The 18,753-nt window shown below is 45.7% G+C and overlaps 1 protein-coding gene across 2 annotated transcripts in view; it reads left to right on the forward strand.

Moving 5' to 3' along the window:
• PDE4B (phosphodiesterase 4B) overlaps positions 1-18,753 on the forward strand; it is a 489,843-nt gene that overhangs the window by 399,311 nt on the left and 71,779 nt on the right. For both annotated transcript variants that reach the window (XM_060231968.1, XM_060231969.1), the window contains 3 exons: positions 7,390-7,584; positions 10,738-10,774; positions 17,979-18,049. In XM_060231968.1, coding sequence (XP_060087951.1) covers positions 7,390-7,584; positions 10,738-10,774; positions 17,979-18,049 — 303 coding nt within the window. The remainder of the gene's footprint in view (positions 1-7,389; positions 7,585-10,737; positions 10,775-17,978; positions 18,050-18,753) is intronic.

Raw genomic sequence — 18,753 nt, forward strand, 5'->3', positions numbered from 1 at the left:
CACATTAGATACAGTATGTGAACTCGAGGCCCCATGCCTGTCTTCTGGTTTGATCCTGGATTGCTTCAACTCACTCAGTTTGAAGAAAGTTGACAGAATCCTCTCTACTGCACGTCCAACAACCTGTGATCTGGACCCATGTCCCTCCTGGCTAATTAAAGCTTGCCAGGAGGAGCTAAGATGTCCTATACGGGACATCATAAATAGATCTCTCTCGAAGGGCCTTTTCCCAACACCTCTGAAAGAGGCAGTGGTCCGCCCCCTCCTGAAAAAGGCTACATCAGATCTGGCTGAATTGGCGCATTACCGGCCAATCTCAAATTTGCCCTTGGGCAAAATTATAGAGAGGGCAGTGGCACTGCAGTTGCAGAGTTTTCTGGATGACGCTTCCACCTTAGATCCATACCAGTCCAGCTTCCGCCCGGGCCATGGGATGGAGACAGTGCTCGTCGCCCTCATGAATGATCTCCAGCGGCATCTGGATCGAGGTGGTTCGGTGGTACTAAGAACATAAGAGAAGCCATGTTGGATCAGGCCAATGGCCCATCCAGTCCAACACTCTGTATCACACAGTAGCCAAAATATTTATATATATATATATATATATATATATATATATATATATATATATATATATATACATACACACACACACACACGCACGCACACACACAAACACAGACACTATGGCTAATAGCCACTGGTGGACCTCTGCTCCATATTTTTATCTAACCCCCTCTTGAAGCTGGCTATGCTTGTAGCCTCCACCACCTCCTGTGGCAGTGAATTCCAGATGCTAATCACCCTTTGGGTGAAGAAGTACCTCCTTTTATCCGTTTTAACCCAACTGCTCAGCAATCTCATTGAATGCCCACAGGGTTCTTGTATTGTGAGAAAGGGAGAAAAGTACTTTCTTCTCCATCCCATGCATAATCTTGTAAACCTCTATCATGTCACCCCCCAGTCGATGTTTCTCTAAGCTAAAGAGCCCCAAGCGTTTTAACCTTTCTTCATAGGGAAAGTGTTCCAAACCTGTAATCATTCTAGTTGCCCTTTTCTGTACTTTTTCCAGTGCTATAACATCCTTTTTGAGGTGCGGTGACCAGAATTGTACACAGTATTCCAAATGCGACCGCACCTTCGATTTATACGGGGGCATTATGATACTGGCTGATTTGTTTTCAATTCCCTTCCTAATAATTCCCAGCATGGCATTGGCCTTTTTTATTGCAATCGCACAGCACATTGTCTTGACATTTTCAGTGAGTTATCTACCACGACCCCAAGATCTCTCTCTTGGTCAGTCTCTGCCAGTTCACACCCCATCAACTTGTATTTGCAGCTGGGATTCTTGGCCCCAATGTGCATTACTTTGCACTTGGCCACATTGAACCCCATCTGCCATGTTGACGCCCACTCACCCAGCCTCAACAGATCCCTTTGGAGTTCCTCACAATCCTCTTTGGTTCTTACCACCCTGAACAATTAAGTGTCATCCACAAACTTGGCCACTTCACTGCTTACTCTCAACTCCAAATCATTTATGAACAAGTTAAAGAGCATGGGACCCAGTACTGAGCCCTGCGGCACTCCACTGCTTACCATCCTCCACTGCAAAGACTGCCCATTTATACTCACTCTCTATTAATTAACCTGTTTTTGATCCACAAGAGGACCTGTCCTTTTACTCCATGACTGTTGAGCTTACTAAGGAGACTTTGATGAGGAACTTTATCAAAAGCTTTCTGGAAGTCAAGGTAAACAATATATATCGGGTCTCCTTTGTCTACATGTTTGTTCACCCCCTCAAAGAAATGTAACGGGTTAGTGAGGCAAGATCTTCCCTTACAGAACCCATGCTGAGTCTTCCTCAATAACTCGTGTTCATCAATGTGCCTATTCATTCTTTCCTTGATAATGGTTTCTACCAACTTTCCCGGTATTGAAGGCAGACTGACTGGCCTGTAGTTACCCGGATCTCCTCTGGAACCCTTTTTAAAGATGGGGGTGACATTTGCTACCTTCCAGTCCTCAGGAACGGAGGCAGATGTCAATGAAAGATTACACACTTTTGTCAGAAGATCCACAAGTTCAACTTTGAGTTCTTTCAGAACTCTTGGATATATGCCATCTGGACCTGGTGACTTATTAGTTTTTAATTTGTCCATCAGTTGTAGGATCTCCTCTCTTGTCACTGTTATTGTTAGACCTATCGGCTGCGTTCGATATGGTCGACCACCAGTTGCTGACCCACCGCCTCTCTGACACAGGGATTCAGGCACTAGCCTTGCAGTGGCTTTCCTCCTTCCTTGAGGGTCGGGGACAAAGGGTGGCGATTGGGGGAGAACTATCCCAGAGACACCTACTTAATTGTGGGGTGCTGCAGGGGGCGGTCCTCTCCCCGATGTTGTTTAACATCTACATGCACTCCCTTGTCCAGATTGCTTGGAAATATGGACTGGGCTGATGACACCCAGCTCTATCTATTGATGGATGGCCGGACTGACGATGTCCCTGCAAATCTGGACCAGGTGTTGCAAGCCGTAGCAGGTTGGCTTAGGCTGAGTGGGCTGAAGTTAAATCCAGCGAAGACAGAGGTCCTTTGCCTGGATTGCGGTGGTCTGGGAGGGGAAATCCCCCTACCAGCCTTTGACGGTGCGTCACTGGTAGCAGTGTGCAGGGTCAAGAGCTTGGGAGTGCTACTGGAGTCTTCCCTGACAATGGAAGCCCAGATAGCAGCCACCGCTAAATCCGCCTTTTTTCATCTTGGGCGAGCGATGCAGTTGGCTTCCTTCCTGGAGCGTGGCAACCTGGCAACAGTGATCCATGCAACGATCACCTCGAAGTTAGACTACTGTAATGCTCTCTACATGGGGCTGCCCTTGTGCCAAACTCGGAAACTGCAGCTAGCGCAGAACGCGGCAGCCAGGCTGTTAATGGGACTACCTAGGTGGGAACATGTATGGCCTAGGCTGCGGGAACTGCATTGGCTGCCAATTGTGTACCGAGTTCATTACAAGGTGCTGGTTATTACCTTTAAAGCCCTATATGGCCGAGGACCTGCCTACCTTAGGGACCGTCTCTCCCCATATGTTCCCCAGAGAGTACTGAGATCTAGTTCACAAAATCTGCTGAAAATCCCTGGGCCAAAGGAGGCCAAACTAAAAGCAACAAGGGAGCGGGCCTTCTCGATAACAGCACCCCAATGGTGGAACCAGCTACCAGAGGAGGTGCGGGCCCTGCGGGACATTAATCCGTTCCGTAGGGCTTTCAAAACCATCCTCTTTCAGCTGACTTTTTAAGGTAGAACCATTGCATCAACATAAAAGTTATGTTTACATGTACATCAAGACTGTAGCACCATATTAAGTTATATTGTGGTTTTAAATTATTTAACTTAAATGTTGTTTTATATGTAATTGTATTTTAATTGTTATTGCTTTGAATTTTATTGTTGTATCATGGTATGAAGTACTATGTCTTGTGAGCCGCCCTGAGCCTGCTTCGGTGGGGAGGGTGGGGTATAAATAAAATTTTATTATTATTATTATTCACATTAACCCTTGGGAGAAATCAGAGGGTGCTTTGCCTCATAGTATGTGCAATTCCTAGCAGTCTGTTGAACTATTGCTTTTCTAGCTTTGCCCAAGAGCCTCAGAGTTTAGGGTGCTGGGGAAATGGGAATCTTTGTTTCAAATAAAGTTATCACTATACCCTCCTGAGCAAAGAATGAAGCTGCAGGATCTATGTCATACACTTTTACTTTGATTGAGGGAAAGACAATGTAATATATAAAGCATGAATCAATATGTGTTTATGAGCATCTTTAGCTCTTCTTTCTCTGAAATGAGACTCAAGGTAAGTTACAATGATGATAAAAAAGAACATACAACTAGTAATGTATAGCAGCTAAACACATGTGTCTTTTAAAATCAAGCAATATCAAAGGCCCTCCTGAATAATTCCAGTTTGGACTACTTGCACAAAGTGGAAACCTGACTGGCAGCTTCTGGAAAACTATTCTGTAACATAGGATCAGCCATTGAAAAAGCTCTAGATTTATCAGTGAGTGTCCTAAATACCTTATAGGAGGGAACAACCAGTAGGTGTTGGTTCAAGGAATGGAGCTGTCGCATAGGCTGATGCTAAGAAAGGTAGTCTCAAGATATGTGAATCTCAGGACATTCATTTATTTATTTAAGCATTTTACCCCACCTGTCCTTGTAGTTCAAGGTAGATTACAACAATACTTTAAAAGCATTTTCAATTAAACCAAAATAAAATAAAATAACAAAGCCCTCATTTCTTCTTAACCCCCCCCCCCTTAAAAGATGCCTGCCATTTAAACCCTGTCAAAGGCCCTGACTGACAAGCAAGACTTGCTGCACCTCCTTAAGATGTCCAAGGATGAGGTTCCCCTCGCCTCCTTGGGGATGCCATTCCACTGAGCAGGACTCATGATGAAAAACGCCTGGGGACTGGTCGGTGCCAGACAGGCCACCCTAAGAGGTAGAATAGCCAACAGATGGCTACCTGAAGACTGTAATTGGTACACAGGGACATATGTAAGGAGACAATCCTTCAGGTGTATGGGCCCCAGTTCATGAAGGGCTCTATAGGTCATAACTAGCACCTTGAATTCACATAAACAGACTGGAAACCAATGTAGGTATTCCTAAATGGATAAGCTATGTTCCTGACAACTAGGCTCTGACAAAAGTCAAGCTGCCGCATTCTGGACCAGTTGTAGTTACTGGGCAGACCCACACAGAATGGGTTGAAGTTATCTAACTATGATGCTATTGTTACAAAAGAAGGGATCAGCTTGACCAGATCAGCTGAATCTAGCTAACAAGAGCTGGCAAAACATATGCAGTTGATAGAAGGTACTTGTGGCCACAATGCCAACCTGCTTTTCAAAAAGCAGGGAGGGATCCATGGGGACCCCGATACTCTTAATCTGCTCTATCTAGGACAAGTGGATTCAATCTCTCTAGAAAATCAGCCTTCCCAACTAGCATTAGCTCAGTTAAAACAAATTTAAAATATGCATAAGACCATTTCAGTACATGGGGTAACAACATGCTCCCAGTTTAACACTTTGCCACAGTAGCTAAACCAATTCCCAGATTGGGGAAGCAGGAAGGAGGAGGCCAAATGAAGACAGCCATCACCTCCTCAACCAAAGGCCTGGCAGAAGAGCTGTGTTTTGCAGGCCTTATGGAACTGTAATAGATCGCACAGGGCCCTGACCTCCATGGGGAGTTCATTTCATCAGGTGGGGGCCAGGGTCAAAAATGCCCTGGCCCTACTTGATGCAAGCTGGATGTCTCTGGGACCAGGAACCACAAGAAGATGCTGAGTTGCAGATCATAGAGACTGACATGGCTCATTTGGGGAGAGGTGGTCCCGAATGCATGGCCCCTAGCTGTATAGGGCGTTGAAGGTAGGCACCAGCACCATGAAATGGATCCAGTACTCAATAGGCAGCCAGTGCAGTTCAGGAAACATAGGCTGGTTCTGCACCCATACAGGTGACGAAGTCAACATCCATGGAGCTGCATTCTGCACCAACTGGAGTTTCCAAATGAGAGCCAAGGGCAAACCCACACAGAAAGAGTTATAATAATCTAGGCTGGAAGTGACTGTCACATGGGTCACTGTGGCCAGGTCATGAGGAATGAGATACGGGACCAACTGCTTGACCTACCTAAGATGGAAAAAAGCAGATCTGGCAACGGTGGTGACCTGAGCCTCCATAGACAGAGGAATACCCCTAGCCTCTTAACCTTCAATGTTGGCACTAGTGGAGCCCCATCAAAACATGGGAGCCTGATCCCCATTACCAGTCCTCCATGGCCCAGCCAGAGAACCTCTGTCTTTGTCTTTGATGGCTTCAGTTTCAGCCGGCTCTGTTGTAACCATCCAGCCACGGCTTGCAATGCTCCAGCCAGTCCCTCTTGGACCAAGTCCAGGCAACCATCCATTAGTAAATAGAGCTGGGTGTCATCAGGGTGGGATCCCACAGAGCTTCCTGAAACCTCCCAGGGTCCATTCGGCTCCATGGGTGAGCATAAATCCACTCACTGCCTAAACAGGGCAGGTTAGGCATGCATAGCTGAGCCTTCAGAGCAAAGTGGTCCAACCATGGTACCACCTCAGTGGTAATACAGTCCACTGTAAACATATGCAGGGAGGCTGGCAGAAGCTAGTAAGTGGGCTGCTGCATTTGATGTTTCCAAATTGTCTTCAAGGGCAACCTCATATAGAATTCTTGAAGAATCCTTAAAAAATAGTAAATTTCTGTTTAGCTTTTGGTTTCCTATTAGTTCAAAATGTGCTTCTTTAATTCTCAAAACAAATGTCTTTTTTGAAAGTCTTGCACAATATTTACACTGATGTTTGACCTTTGTTGATTCTGCAGGGTATTTGGTTTATGTTTCTCAGGGTTCCTTTCTGATTTCTGTTTTTATTATTATTATTATTATTATTATTTAAATCCATTATTAATTGTTAACTGTGATGGAATATTATCTTTGAAGCTGAGAAACAGTAAAACAAAATTAACATGCTTGATATTGGAAAACACTTTTGGAAAAACATCTGTCCTTGAGAAACAACTCTGTGTGTGTGTGTGTGTGTGTGTGTGTGTGTGTTGGTAATAATGGGGAGTATGTTCGATTTTGTATGGTTTGTTTCAGTGAATGATTTGAGAAGTGTGATAAATATATTGTATAGATATTTTTGTTGACTCATTTGAAGAATTTTATCCTTCTTGTCAAAATTCAAATTATTCTCCCCTGTAAGCCAGGGGAGAGGGAGAACTTTAGAAAAAATCAAATGCAATGGTTCCTACTAATGGGAACTATATTAGGAGGCTGTGGTGATATCCACCACTAAGGAAATCCTCTTTTCAAGTTTATGAAGCTTTCAAATATGCTACTTGGAATTCATCATAATATTTAAAGAGGACTGTTAAGAAATTGCATACACAGAATCATTTGGAGCACTAACACTTTAATTTACCTGCAAGAGTGGGGAAATGGTCTTTTATGGTCTTTTAAGCATTTGAAGTCAGAAATTGACACGCGTACTGGAGACTTTGAACTTTTGTTATATTTCTTTCACGATGTTTTGTAGAATGTATTGATTTTGTAAATTCTCATTTATAAATTGTGTATTTGATATTTAGAATGTTCTTGAAATAATTATTTGTTATTGTTCCACAGCTTTTTTCTGGTTTGTTAGTAGTATACTTTCCCCATTGGCAATGGGTTCTTTGTTAAATTGCAAAGTGAATGATGTTACTTTATTTGTATCTGCAGACATTAATGAAGTTATTATTGATACTTGTTTTACCAGTAACATCGTTGTGTGCCTTTTTTACAGCTTTGATGTGGAAAATGGCCCATCACCAGGTCGCAGCCCACTGGATGCTCAAGCCAGCTCCTCTTCAGGACTTGTGCTCCATACCAATTTCCCAGGGCACACCCAGCGCCGGGAGTCATTCCTGTATCGATCCGACAGTGACTATGACCTGTCACCAAAGACCATGTCCAGGAATTCCTCCCTTCCAAGTGAACAGTAAGCGCATACATCACACAGTGCCTGCACTACTGTAGATCTTACACTGCAGAACACATATCAATTGATATTGAACCAAAAGCTGTGATTGATACTAATGAATTGCTATTTATTGCTAGAGATGAACTTGCGATTTAGGTCAGTGGCTCCCAGCCTTTTTGGCAACAGGGACCGGTTTCATGGGAAGCAATTTTTTCAAGGACCATTGGAGGGCGGGGGGGGGGGCAATGGGATTTTTGCCCAGGCTGCCTCCCACGCCCCATCCCTGCCCCCCATGGGGTTTTTAAAAGGGGGGGAGACTGGGGCTGTTTCTGCCACCTCCCTGCTAGGCAGCCAGGTGGCAGAAGTGGCCAATCTGCCTCCCCCTCCCATTTAAAGACCCCTGCCAATCATCTGGGGGTAGGCTAAGGTCTGCAAGGGGAGGCAGCCTCAGAGCGAGGCTGTACTGCCTCTTTCATCTGCCTGGGTCCCAGATGAGCAAAAGGCGCAGCAGGGCTGCTCTGCTTCACTCTGCAACCTGGTTGCTAGCATGCCACAGACTGGTACCTGCCCACAGCCTGGTGGTTGGGGACCCCTGATTTAGGTCATAGGGAACATACTCAGGGGGCTGATGTTATGGAAGGAGCAGCAGCATGCTGGTTTGTCTATTGCTTGTTTCAGCCCAGCAGAACCTGTTCTACTTTGACCAGGGCTGTGGTGACACATACAGCTCATGGGCTCTTGCTCTTAAGATTGCAACCAAGGGCTTATGTCTCTAACCATGTCTAGCCATTATACATTCCAGCAGAAAAGGGACAGAAAACACAGCTGAGATAGTGTGGAACTGTCAAAATGTTCCAGAACAAAAGTTCCCCTTCTTATGAAATGGTGAGCTTTTTCTCTTCAAGCATATGCTGCATTTCAGTAATCCACATTTCAGTGGATTAAAAATATGAAAGAAGACCTGAATACTTGAAGAAAGCCAACAACAGCTCATCTAGTGAAAAAGTAGGAAGGGAAACATATGCAACTACATATGCAAGAGAAACAAGACAAAAAGTCTTGTTGAAATTAGGCATAGTCCCTTTGTTATGTCAGATACTGGTCTTCAGTTTCAGGATGTTTTGACTTTCTAGTCCAACCCTGTTGATTACTAGAGAGTTATTGGCGGGGGGGGGGGGGGGCAGGCTGCATTGGACATGACATGACATCACTTCCAGAGAAAATCAGAAGTGATGCCACATCACTCTAGGAATCCTTGGAAACACTATAGTAAATCCCTACTTCCCCAGAACACGTGAAACTGCCTTGTACTGAATTAGGCCCTTGATCCATCAAAGTCAGTATTGTCTACTCAGACTGGCAGCAGCTCTCCAAGGCCTCGGGCAAGGTTTTTCACATCTCCTACTGCCAGATCTTTTAAATGGAGATAGCTGGAACTGAACCTGGGACCTTCTACATGCCAAGCAGATGCTCTCATTGAGCCTCAGCCCCTCAAAGTGAGGTCATGTCACACATGATACCCACAATTTTTCCCATTGCCCAAAGGAGTGGTGTCAAAAGAGTGGGTTGTCAGTAGGGCATTTCCAAGCCATTGCAAAGACCTGGTAACCCTAACAGTCATTGATCATGTATCCTGTTTTTACTTTTGCTTCTTTTAGTTTCTCTATTTTTCACTGTAAACCTGAGACTGGTGCATGTGTCTTTATTTTGATTTATGTTTCATACCTAGTTAAGAAAGGCAGTCTCTAAATAATATATCACATTTTTTCCAGATGTCAGTAAATGTAAATATACAACTAATGCTGGACCAATTGAAGTTTCCCAGCAGTTTTCAAAGGCAGCCCCACATAGCATGCTTACATGTAATTGAACTTAGCTGTGATCAGAATGTTGGATCACCATGGCCAGATTGTGGCCATTATAGTATCGCTTTATTTCAACCAGTCATATGTTTTAAAACCATCTAAGTGGTTTTTTGCCCTAGAATAATTTGTGCACAAAGAAGAGGACCCATAAAAATGCTAATGGTGTAAAACTGTAATATGAGAAGTACTTGTATGTGTGTGCATACATGCATGCATGCAAAGCAGCTGGATGAGATGCTGGAATTCACAGCATATCTATGTTGATGTCTACAGTCAGGCACAAGTGTGAATTTACTTGTTGCTATTGTATGTCAGAGATATTTTATTATTATTAACTTAAAAGAAACTAGATGTGCTGACTGACACATTGCCTCCAAGCATATGTATTGCTGTGAACTGCTTCTGATTAATATAATGCTGAATACACATACACATACACACATGAAAACCCAAAAAATCTTAACTAATTTTGTGTTATGCAGAGTATTTAATCTTTCATGCTGAAAATCTACAGGCATAACTCTATGTTTAAGTAGCACTAAAGGCAACAAGTCAACAAAAGTCAGGAATATAAAACGAACCTTTCCTCAGATGGTTGCACCTTTCCCCCCCCCTAATAGAGTGCTAGCCTATCCTTGAATTTCCTAGTGTTTATTGCCATGTAGTATGAACTGAATGTTGGCTTCTGCTTGGATTTTTTTTAAAAAAAAGTTTTCTGAATATATCTGTGATTAGAGAACCATTCAATTTAGTAAGAACCTTTGAGGTTAAATAAACCAGAGCAATACTATGGTGGCGTAGAGTTGCTTAATGAACAAAGGGTACATGAGCATAAAGTTTCCCCCCACCCACCCCAGGTTCTTTTCTAGTTTTGCTAGGCTGAAAATGCAACCCTCCAACTGGTTTGCTCTTAGTCACAGGCTGATCTGATAATGGGACAAGCAGAAAGGAGAGGGATAAGGGAGACTTCAGAAAAGGCCCTAGAGACCCCAACAGTACTGTAGAGGCATGGATTGGGAAAATGCAGGGATGAGACTAGGAAGCTGTCAAAATATAAGGAGGAATAAGGGAGAGTCTATACAGGACCAGGAAACAGATAAACTGATATTGAGGTGTGCCTAGAGATTAAAAGAATTGTATTTTCCATATTGGCATAAACTTTCCACTCACATCTTTGGATGCAGAAGATGCATTTGCTAGTTGCTACCTTATCTAAAGTTTTAGATCAACCTGAAAGTTCATGATTAGTCTGGGTGGTGTTGAATAATCTGTCTAAACTGTCTTTTTTTTTTAAATTTCCCACCAGACATGGAGATGACCTGATAGTTACACCTTTTGCACAGGTATGTTCCAAATATATAACACTCCAGTAACTCAAGGTCAGATATTTGAGTGCTCAAAGTGAACTTGCAAAATAGAAGTGCTGGGTGTTACATGGTTCCCAGCCCTTTTGGTCCCCCCCCTTAATCGCTGTGCCTTCCCTTTGAACTTGGCAAGTCTTGACAGGCTTTCTTCAACTCTTCTAGTATGATCTCTTTGAAGATTCTTGGGCTTGCCCCCATCCCTCTCTCCCTTGATGAACTGCTTCTGCTATTTTACTTGATTGGCGGCTTCTATTTTACATGTTCAGATATCTCATCCAGTGCAGCATTGACTGGATACCTTGACCTTTCCTGGCTTTTCCACCATTGTCTGCTGCTTTAGAAAAACAGGGCCACGATTTTCTCTCATTTCCCTTCTAAAGACAATGTACCAAGGTGATGTAAGAAAGACAACATTTCAACTATACACTGTGACAAATGCACTCTCGTTACATTTAGAGGTTAATGCTGGCTGATTAATATTAAGGTGAACCCTTATAGTTGACATCTCACCCAAACTAAATACATGTGTTGAAATCCATTTTGTCTGAAAAAAGAGCTTGGTGGCAGAAGCAATAACTGTACAGCTCACTTCTGTGGTGTTGCTGAAAGGCAGCACACTGTGGAAGTGGAGGCCGTTCTGCAGATTATCCAGTTACCCATCTGTGTTGCACTATCATGTATGACTTTCAATGGATTCCTGCAGCCTGAGGGTTGACATTAACTGCTGAGTTACTGCTGCCATTTATACTGATACAATGGATTTACACAATAGTTTACTGTATACTAAGACTTGGATGACTAATGAGAATGCCAACAAATTGTTTCTCCACTCCTGTCCTGCCCCACCCACAAGTATCCTGTTAATTCCATTGCTGACTTATTATTCATAACCAGTTTTTATCCATGCATGAGTAGCTTGTGTAGGTGTCTTTTACAAGAAGCTGGCCATACTAAGGAGGTGTGATATAACTTGCATATACTGTATAATGAATTGCCCCCCAAGGTCGGAATAAAGAGTCAGACACAATGCATTGGAATAAAATTGGGCCACTTTATTAAATATCAAATAAACGGCGAGGGCACCCAACCAGCGGCCTGGCCAGGGCTAGGGGTCACCGCGACTGCTCCCCTGCCATTAGCAGGCGAGAGACCCAGCCCCTCAGCCAGAGCTAAGTGACTCAGCTCTCTCCAGGCAGTCCCAGCAGGGAGGCATGCACCAGAGGGCCCAAACCCAGACACACGTCTCGATGGAAAGGCACCCTCTAGCCGAGCCTCCAGGACGGTCTGCATTCTCCAAACCCGGGTCTCCAAACCCCAAGGTTGATCATGCCAGACCCCTAATTCCCCAAAAGGGGGATGCTTCACAGTCCTCCCCTAGCCGCATAGTGCCCTAAACCCCCAAAACCTGCCACTACTAAGGCCGTCTCTTCTTAGGGCTTAGCGCCCATCGGGAGGCCCAAAGCCACCCGCAATCCTTGCTGCAAATCTCTCAGGAAAAGCATATTACCCTTTTCCGAGAGATGCACCCCATCCCCTCTGTAAAGGTCAGGAAATTTCGTTGAAATGTCCGGATGGGGGAAATAGTGGCCCAACCCCCCTTCTAACACCTTTTTAATCTCCTTATTAGCTTTACACCGGGCCCTCTCAATAGCCACAGGGTCCCAAGCATAACGCCAAACCTGGCGGGGCAGCATGGCTGACCACATTATGATGGTCCCAGGCCATCGCTCCCGAATGTGCTGAAAGTCGTCACGGGCCTGCCAAACTAAGGCCTTGCTCTTTAAAAGCCCCATATCATTGCCTCCCACGTGAACAATTAAAACCTGGGGAGGAGGACCCGAACTATCTCAAAACAACAAAGGCAGCAGGCCCGGCCACTGAAGGCCCCGGCGCCCCCGCCATTTGATACCAACATATTGGCTGAGTCCCAGCTGAGAGCCGACCAAATTTCTCCTTGCCTGGTGAGCGGCCCAGAACATGTGGCTATGGCCGCAGATGAGAACTCGGCTTCTCTGGCCAAGAACAACAGCATCTAAAGAGAAAGAACAGTTAAACAGGCACATAACCAGTAGCAACCAATAACAAGCTACCTAAGGCATAAGAAATGGTTGAACATAAGACTTGTAAGTCGATGAATGCCAACGGCCCAAGCGCTGAATCAAAGAGGAAGGATACCCCATGGTGGCAGCTGTTGAGGCTGCCTCAATCCTAAAGGAGTGGGTCCCAAACTGCACTCCCGTCAAACCCAGTTTACCTAAAGCCCGTGACGTCACCACTCAAAACTGATGTTTCGTCAACGGGCTACCATCGTGATGGCAAAAGAAAAACCCTTCATCTGGACCCTGGGCTGCCAAATAAGCAGCCAACGCAGTAACCGGACACAGCTCAAGCTCTGAGCAACTGCCCAACTCAAGAACAACACCTTTCTGCAACTGCTCCGTCTTAGAGCAACGGACAGTAATCACTGCCTTACCCTCATATACCCTCAGATCCCTCAATAATAGAGCCTTACCAGAAACATCATTTCTGGACTGTGCCACCAGTTCACTAACTCTCAAGGCCCCCAAAAATGCTACTAAGGATGCAGCATGAAACAAACATGTTTCAAAAGAAGAAGCACACACCATGTCCCAAACCCCTCTTAAACCTCGCAGAATCGATGGAGACATAGGAATCCGCATGTCCACCCTAGGTCCAGCCTCTCTGGCCCATCCCTCCAGCATCTTTCGAAGCCGAAAGTCACCTGTATCCTCCCTATAACCCAGTGCCTTACTTGCAAAAGCCAATGCTGACAGGTGCAATCGCACAGCCAATCCCTTACCTCGAAGTGAAACACAGTAGTGGAGCAACTGCTGCACCAGGAGGGGCCAATTGATGCGATACCCTACCTCAGCCCTAAAGTCTTCAAACTGCCACACAGCCCATTCATAAGACTTCCTGGTGCTGGGCGCAATGGCTAGGCCTATCGCTCTGTAGGCCTCGGCTCTCCAATCAGCCATAGCTCCTGGGGTATTGGCACCGCCTCTCTGTTGGCATCTGGGACCAGCTGATGAAACCTCTCCGTCTGTTTATGAGAGAGAGCGTCAGCCACCCCGTTACTCACCCCAGGAACATGTTTGGCTAAAAACAAAATATTAAGCCGCAAACAGCGCAGAGTGAAGGCCCTCACCAACCTCATCACCCGTTGTGATTTGGATGAAAGGGAATTAATGACGTGGACTACCGCCATATTATCACACCAAAAATGAACAGTGTGATTGGCCATATCCTTCTCCCACAGCCAAACCATGACTAAAATAGGAAAGAACTTGAGAAACGTAAGATCTTGGTTCACACCAACCTTTACCCAGGAGTCAGGCCAACTATCCGTGCACCAATGTCCACGGAAATAGACTCTGAAACCCAAAGACCCCGCAGCATCAGACATGACCTGAAGCTCAGCCTCGAGCCTCATGTCGTCTCTCCAAAAGGAGACTCCATTGAAGGACTCCAAAAATTCCTGCCAAACCCTCAAATCATCCCTCATGCTGCAGGTAACCTGAGTTCTATGCTGAGGCAGGCGTAACCCTGCCATAGCATCACACAGTTGCCTAAGAAAGCCCCTCCCTGGAGCAACCACTTTGCACGCAAAGTTAAGGTGCCCCACCAGCTGCTGTAACTCCAGCAAGGTAACCTTCTTTTTGAGAAGAAAAGCAAAAATCCTAGCCCTCAACTCAACTATCTTCTGAAAAGGTACCCTAGACTGCTGTGCCACAGTACCGATCTCGATCCCTAAAAAGGTCAGTTTTTGGACTGGACCTTCCGTTTTTTTAGGGGCCAGAGGGACCCCAAGCTCAGCTGCCAGTTCAGCAAAACCTGACAGGAGCTGTCCACAACGCCCCGTCCCCACAGGACCCACAAAAAGGTAGCCGTCCAAATAATGAACAACATCCTGTAATCCTACTTTTGCCTTCACATTCCAAAAATGTGCTGAAGCGCTCAAAAGCGGAACGTGACACAGAGCAGCCCATTGGCAAAGTTCTGTCCATGTAAAAGGCGAAACCCTAAGATTACTCACCGGAGGATGAGAGAAAGGACCCAAGATCCTACCCTCCAACAACTCCTTGGCTATCTTATCCCTAACTACGTGTTCCAAACCCCGAACTGACTTAAGGTTCCCAGCCACAAAAGGAACCCGAGGCCCCGAGGCCCCTGAAAAGGAATCCTAAAACCAACTTTAAAACCTTCTAACAAATACAAACTGTCAGCCCTCTGAGGATACCTTGATAGCCAGAGCTCAAGGGGCCCCACCCTTATCGGGCTGGGCCCCTTTTTTAGCTGGATAGGATCCACCACCCCCACCAGGCTTCTTTGCATTTTTTCTTCCCCTCACTCTGGGGCAGCTATCAAAGGAGTGTGACCCCCCACACATGGGGCATTCGTGTTTGAACTGGCAAGCCTTCCTGTTACACACTCCCAAAGACCCATATTCCCAGCAGAGCAAGCGGGGTTGAACCGCCTGCCCCGCAGAACCGCGGGAAGAGCTGGATGAAGCCAAAGACGCTGCCGCCGACCTGCTCACCAGGTGACCACTATCAGAGCGATCACCCAAATTAGGCCTAGCTGGGGACATAACCTGCAGCCACAGCTGCTGATGAATATGGTCCCACGGCAGTGACGGATACAAGGCAGCCCTCATCCGAAACTCCTGGTCATATTGCAACGCGGCAGGGCCACTAAATGCCACTAAAAGCCTTATATATTATGTCTAAATATTGAAAAAGGGCAGCTGCCCGCCACGGCTGCGCCCTAGCAATAACCACAGCATAAATACAAAACCCTGGCAATCAATTCGCCAAGGTCCTGTCAACTTTCCGTTTTTTCAATTTTTCCTTCTCCTTATCATCCAACTCTTCCTTATCTTTTTTTCTCCAACTCTCAGAAGAGCAAAGAAAAAATGTCCACATACTCCCCTTTCAGGATCTTCTCCCTGGTTGCGGGAAGCAAATGGTCCCCCAATGGCAAGGCAACCTCCCCAAAGGGCAAGGATGTAAAAGGAACCATTCCATAAGGGGAAGGTCTGCCCATAAAGGAACCCGCTAAGCCAGGAAGCCCTACGCCAGGATAAGCACCAGTGTTACCTTGTCCATTAGGCCAGTCCCAATTGGGAAGTGAACCGACTCCCAAAGAAGCTGGCACCCCAACACTTGCAGCAGAAGTACCCTGCCCGACCCCTGCAGCTGGTCCCCAAGGCCCCCATGGCCAAACTTGCCCTGATCCAGCCTGCCAATTATCACCAGACCTACCTCCAAATCCAGAAGGCACCAGTGGCAATCCACATCCCGATCCTCCAGCCGTTGCCACCGCACTCAACTCGGGACCACCGAGGCCAGGATCCCTGCCAGGCAGCACTCCACCGGACCTGCCCTCAAGAATAGACAACCTTGTAAGAATATTAGCTTGCCTACCTTTCTTAGAGGCCCTAACCCCTTCGATTCCACCTGGTGAAGGGATACCGGACACCTGTTCCAACGCCCTCAACCTACTAATAATACTAGCATCCACTGCTAAATCACCCTCCTCATCAGACGAGGATGACGGGGGTGGTGCCCTCTTAGCAAGTGCCCTGGGTGCCCTAGGTGCAGGCTTTTTACCCTTGGGCTTACACGACCCTTTACCTCCTTCCATTATTACATACAAAGAAGAAACCACAAAATGGCCTTCAAGAATATCACCTAAAATGGCTGCCTCCCCCTGAGCAGGGAAAAAGAGCTATAAAATGGCCACTCTACTGCTGTTATCCCCACTCTTTTTTGACAAAGAAGGGCCTAATAATGGCCGCCTACTAATGCCCTCAATGGCAGCCCTGTTACCAGAGAGCGCTGAGGTCAGCTGGAAAAAACCAGCTGAATATCCCTGGGCCAAGGGAGGCCAGATTGAAGGCCACGCGGGATCGGGCCTTCTCTATTGCAGCTCCACTGCTGTGGAATCAACTCCCAGATGCTTAGATCAATTCCGTAGGGCCTGTAAGACCCACCTCTTCAAAATAGCCTTCAACTAATGACAAGCTAGGAAGTGCCGTTGAAAATCCTTTTCGTTACTGAATTCTATTGAAGATCTAATGTTTATAGCACCATATTGTTAATGTTAATTTTAATATAATCTGTAATTTGTTTTAACCATGATTTTATAAGTATAACTCGATGAATAATGTATTTTTATGTTGTGAGCCGCCCTGAGCCTGCCTTGGCGGGGAGGGCGAGATAGAAATATAAAGTTATTATTATTATTACCAAAGCAATCACACCCTTGCCAGGGGACCTAAAAAAGGTAGACTCCACTCTAATATATATATATATATATATATATATATATATATATATATATATATATATATATATATATATATATATATATATAAGGCTGCCACCAGCCACCTAGCACACCTGGGACGCAAGCCTCCCCCAACCTACAAACCAGAACAAAAGAAGGCCCCCCAGGCTTCCAACACCTAGGCACCTAGGCCAATGTAAAGCAGGTTCCCCCCACCGACTGCAGAGCACCCGGGAATCAAGCCTCCCCCGACCCCTAAACAAGGACCAGGAAGACCACCCCCAGGCTCCCCACACAATAAGAAACCGCAACGGCCCAAGCTCCGTGCAAGCACCCCAGCCCCCAGGCAAACTCAGCCAAGCAGATCCTTGAAAGTCCGCAGAAACCCCTCGACGAAGCCGCCGTAGACTCCGCCTCAAAACCCGACACGACCAAAAACTCCGACGCACTGCTCTCACTTTTCCCCGACACCCAGCCGAAACTTCCCAACCCAACCAGGGAGCAGGCCAATCTTTCCAGGAGGGAGCGGGGAGCTAGCTGTTAAGATGGCTAAACCCCGCCCCTGACATTGCGCACCCAAACGGGCAATCTCTGCCTCTTCCCTCCCAGGGAAGCAAACCGGGCTAAAGCAGCCTAGCAGCTGCGCTGCAGGCTGCAAGCCTCAGATTATAAAAATCCCCATATATCAGCATGTTCTCGGTCATGGACATATCCAGCTGAAGATAGATACATTGAAACCCTACTAGTTTCTCTGGGACCCAGTTACATACTTTGCTCTCTTCCATTGAAATCAATGATTATCAAAGTATTTGTGTGTGTGTTGAAAAATTCATTTTAAAATATGTATTATGTAATTTTGTATTTTATATAGGTCTTGGCAAGTTTGAGAAGTGTAAGAAATAATTTTACATTATTGACAAATCTGCAAGGAGCATCAAACAAGTAAGCTGATTCTTTTAAAGTAATTACAGCTGCATCATTCACATTTTAACAGGTCATGATTAGTAGACTTGGTGTGGAGTGTTGGATGAAGACCTGGGAAATCCAGGCTCAAACCCCTCTTTGCTATGACACCCGGTGACCTTTGCCACTCACTTTCTCTCAACCTAACCTACCTCAAGGGTTCAAGTGGGTAGCAACAAAACAGAGTTTGAGTCCAGTAGCTGGCCTGAAGCAACAGAACAAAGTTTGAGTCCAGTGGCACTTTTAAGACCAACAAAATTTAATTCTGAGTATAAGCTTTCTTGTGCATGCACACTTCTTCAGATACCTCATAAGCTGTGGGGATAAAATAGAGGAGTACAGAACCATGTATACTGAGTAAGATAGCATAGGATATAAATGTGCAAAATAAAGAAGACAGATCCTCAGTAATCTTTCATCCCATAGTCCTACACACAGAGGATTGAGAGAGAGAGGGGTGGTTTTTATACCCCACTTTTCTCTACCCTAAGCAGTCTGAAAATGGCTTACAATCACCTTCCCTCCCTCTCCCCACAACAGGCAACTTGTGAGGTAGGTGAGGCTGAGAGAGTTCTGAGAGAACTGTGACTAGCCCAAGGTAACCCAGCAGGCTTCATGTGGAGGAATGGGGAGTCAAATGCAGTTCCTAGATTAGAGTCCACCACTCTTAATCGCTACACCAT

Source organism: Heteronotia binoei, chromosome 2, assembly GCF_032191835.1.
Source record: "Heteronotia binoei isolate CCM8104 ecotype False Entrance Well chromosome 2, APGP_CSIRO_Hbin_v1, whole genome shotgun sequence".
NCBI lineage: Eukaryota > Metazoa > Chordata > Lepidosauria > Squamata > Gekkonidae > Heteronotia > Heteronotia binoei.